The following is a 4,111-nucleotide window of genomic DNA, read 5'->3' on the forward strand; positions in this document are numbered from 1 at the left end:
CTTGTGCTTGTTAACTTGTATGTCCTTGTGTTCATTCCAAGTGTGAATGAGCACTGTGATCACTACCTTATGGTGTTCACTTGGTTGATCAAGCCATGGTTTGTTTATTAACTCCATCTTTGCTTGATCTCATATTGCCTGTTTCATATGCATTTATAATTTTCTGCTTACAATGATCATGGTGTATTGTTGTATTTCAGGAGTATTATGTTCATATGATTCAAGTACTTCACAGCTTCTAGAGTTAGGTGTGAGTGAGTTTTGTTCAACTGTTCCCAACTCACATGTTAAGTCTAGAGTCTGTTTTAGGGTTTTGTCACGGAATAGCCAAAGGGGGAGATTGTAAGGTTGAATTTATTCAACCATCTAATTGGCTTTATTCCGTGCCAAATTTGCTTGTAATTCAGCATTTAGTAACCCTGTATTTAGGTGGGTTTGTTGTAAGGGTAGTGAGTGAGATAGAGTGAAGACTGCTCAAGAGTGTGCAAGAAAACAGAGTGTCGCGGCTGGGACTCGTGGGTGGACTCGCGGCTGCAAACCGCCAGAAGCTGCACACGTGCCAAGCATGCTGGAAGATGAACAGTCATGCTAGCTGGAGCACTACAGGACAAAACAGGACAACTGGCCATACGGTTAACTCGCGACTGGATCTCGCGACTTAGTCAAGCCGCGAGGTCAAGCCGCGAGCCACCCCTGTTTTGTAAAATCCTGACGTTTCACATTCCTCTCCACTCTAGTATAAATACCCCTTTAACCCACGATTGAAAGAGAGTTTCCAGAGAGAATTTTGAGAGAGAAACCCTAAAGAAAAACAAGATTGTTTCACACACAATCCCTACCTTAGAGTCTCATCAAAATCCCTCACTCTCTTCCTCTCCATTGTCAAAACCTTGAGAGGCATTATACCAAACCTGGTTCTCACCATTACCATCTCTGTGAGACAGTCGTTTGGAGTTCTGGGAAGCAGTTAGGAAGGAGCCAATCTTCATTGGTTGATGCTACGGTGTAGTAGCGGAATCCGGAAAGCTAGAAAAGAAAAAGGTTCGGCGCAACCTCGTTGGAGCAAGAAGCTTGGAGGGCTTAGGTGCACTGGGTAGATTAGGCTTGGAGGGTCTATTGCTGTCCTTGTATCCCAACTGTATTTTCTAGTGGATTGATTACCGCTTGGAGGGCGGCGGAGAGGTTTTTCGCCGAGGTCTTCGGTTTCCTCTTCGATAACACATCGGGTGTTATCTTTGTGTTTGCATCTTCCTTCCTCTCTATCTCTGTCTTTATATTATCTGCTGTGATTTTATTATGTTATGGCTTAGATAGTTTTTATCCTACTTCACATTATAGCATATGTTAAGTTTCCGCACACTTGTTGTTTAACATATTGCTTGTGTTGGTTAAGTTAATTTTTGGGGGTCTAAACGTTCAAAAGTGTATTGGTACACGTTTTTGAACTTTCAGTTGGTAATGAGGTGACTGATGCTGTGTTAAATTTTCTCCATATTGGTCATATGGTGCTTGACATTAATTATACTCAATGGGAGTTTTTCAGCTACTTGGGAAATTATGTGATGAGTTGGACGCTATGTGTGCTAGATTTTGGTGGGGACAAATTGGGGAGGAAATGAAAATACACTGGAAAAATTGGCGTTTTTTAACACTATCAAAGAAAGAGGGTGGAATGGGTTTTAGAGATTTATGATCATTTAATTTAGCCATGGTCGCAAAACAGGGTCGGCGGTTATTGCAAGATAAAAACTCTCTTTTGTATAGTTGTTTCAAAGCAAAATATTTTCCAAGGTGTGATTTCCTTGAGGCAAAGGATTGTCAAAATAGTTTCTATGTATGGAAGAGTTTGATAGCGACTCAACCAATTTTGAAGAAAGGATGTTATTGGAGAGTGGGTAATGGGGCTTCTATCCGGGTTTTAAAGGATTGCTGGCTGCCTAATCAACCAACAAAAAAAATTCTTTTTCAACCGGAGAAGGAGATTTGGGAGTGGAGGGTCTCGAATTTAATTGCTTGGCCGAATCACCATTGGGACAAAGAACGTATCACTGCCATGTTTCATCCATTTGATGCAGAAGATATTCTCCAAGTTTCTTTGAGCAGGCAGGTGGTGCAAGATGTGGTGGTGTGGTCTGGTTCAAAGAAGGGAAATTATACAGTGAAGTCCGGGTATTATGTGGCAAAGCAGCTACAAATGGAAGAGAGCAACTTTGGGGAGTCATCAAGGCAAAGAATGAATGGGGCACTCTGGTCACATATCTGGCAAGCCAATGTTCCTAACAAGATTAAAAAAATTTCATGGTGTGCATGCTTGAACATTCTGCCTACATAAGCAAATCTAGTACGTAAAAGGGTAGTGAAGGAGGAGGCATGGTGTTGTTTCTGTCAAAAGGAGGTTGAATCGATTTTACATGTGTTGTGGGGCTGTGGGGTGGCACAGGATGTTTGGGCTAGGAGTTTAACTCGACTTCAAAAATCAAGTATTGAGCAGGCCGATTTTCTGCAGTTGGTTACAAGTTTAATGCCGAAACTTTCAAGGGAGGAATGGGATCTGTTTTGGGTCACTTGTTGGCAAATATGGAATCAGCGTAATTCAGCCATGCACGGAGGTGTATTCCAACATCCTTCAAGGTCATCTCAGTGAGCATTGGAGTATTTGAGTGAGTATATAGAGGCACAGGACCAGTTGAGTGTATCAGCTTCAATTCTATCTGCATCGCAACAGGTATGGCAGCCTTCGCTAGGTAATTGCTTCAAACTGAATTTTGATGGTGCTTGCTTTAATGAGGGAGCTGCTTTAGGCTATGGGGCTGTGATTAGAAATGAAAAGGGCGAAGTAATGGCTGCTCTGGCTAAGAAGGGCGGTGCTATAAGTGATAGTGAAGAGGTGGAAGTGCTTACATGTCATAAAGCTCTTGAGTTTGCAATAGACGCTGGCTTCATGGAAATTATTTTGGAAGGTGATAGTGCATTGGTGATGCAAATGGTTTCCCAGGCTCAACCAAATCTTTCATGGCTTGGATTAATTAATGAGGATATTTGGTGCTTGGCTGTAGGCTTTAGATCCATTTTGATTAATTGTGTTAGGCACACTATTAATGGTGTCGCTCATGCTTTGGCTAGATTCGCTAGATTAATTGATGATGATATTGTTTGATTGGAGGAGGATCCCCCACCTGTGGTGGATGCTTTTGTATTTGGATGCTAATGCTTTAAATTAATGAAAATCGGTTGGTTCCGGCTTCCAAAAAAAAAAAATCATCATAAACCAATGCGCACCTTTGGTGTAGTAGTCATTCTAGAAGTATAAATGCTTATGGGGTGTGGGGGGCAAAGGTCGGAGTTCAAGTCTCTAGGAGGGAGTTTTACACACATATACAATTAAATTAGGCTAAAGTAGAAATTCTATCTTGTATTAAAAAAAATTTTCAAATTCATAAGCTTTAGAGTTAATGTCTTAAATTTATGCAATTTGACTAAATTAAATACATATATGGAGTAAAAAATGCACATAAATAAAATGTAAACAACAACAACAACATTACTTACGTATAAGTCAAGCTATATATTATAGGAGGGGAAGAGAGGGGGGGAAGGAGACATGTCTTTGAAAATAAAGTTGTGTACTAAATAGATGCATATCACTTTTCTATTTTTTAAAGTAGTAAAAGAAAGTTTGTAATTGAGTTGAGTAACAATCATAGTTGTTATTTAATTTATTTGTTATTAACAGTTGGGTTTGGCTTAGCTGCAATACTTTTAACTGGAATCTCCTTTTGTTTTAAGGAGAAACTACCACATTATCCACTAACTAAATAAAAGGTGGAGATTAAAATCCACTACACTTGTCATTGTATATTTAAAACAAAAGGACATGGCTAGTTAAAAAAATACTGAAGGTAAGCCAAACCCCTTTTTTTTAACCTTTACATTAAATGAATGAATTGTCCTCTCTCTCTCTCTCTCTCTCTCTCTCTCTCTCTCTCTCTCTCTCTCTCTCTCTCTCTCTCTCTCTCTCTCTCTCTCTCTCTCTCTCTCTCTCTCACATTTGGTAACTTTGGTTTGGTGTTAGGGAAACAGTTGTAGAAGCCTTGGTTGTGTTGGGAATTAA

At 40.0% G+C, this 4,111-nt stretch overlaps 1 protein-coding gene across 1 annotated transcript; it reads left to right on the plus strand.

Annotated features, from left to right (window-relative positions):
- The first annotated feature begins 2,053 nt into the window (after positions 1-2,053).
- Positions 2,054-3,157, plus strand: LOC126691275 (uncharacterized). Its single transcript, XM_050386331.1, has 2 exons — positions 2,054-2,272; positions 2,726-3,157. The coding sequence occupies exons 1-2, from the start codon at positions 2,054-2,056 to the stop codon at positions 3,155-3,157; spliced, it is 651 nt and encodes a 216-aa protein (XP_050242288.1).
- Positions 3,158-4,111: the final 954 nt, after the last annotated feature.

The sequence above is a fragment of the Quercus robur genome, chromosome 7, assembly GCF_932294415.1.
Source record: "Quercus robur chromosome 7, dhQueRobu3.1, whole genome shotgun sequence".
Lineage (NCBI taxonomy): Eukaryota > Viridiplantae > Streptophyta > Magnoliopsida > Fagales > Fagaceae > Quercus > Quercus robur.

What these genes read in the sequence shown, in the direction of transcription:
- LOC126691275 (XM_050386331.1), top strand. Translation starts at nt 2,054, where the DNA reads ATGTTTCATCCATTTGATGCAGAAGATATTCTCCAAGTTTCTTTGAGC. An exon ending in CACATATCTGGCAAGCCAAT is followed by an intron (nt 2,273 to 2,725) that starts GTTCCTAACAAG and finishes GCATCGCAACAG; the next exon opens with GTATGGCAGCCTTCGCTAGG.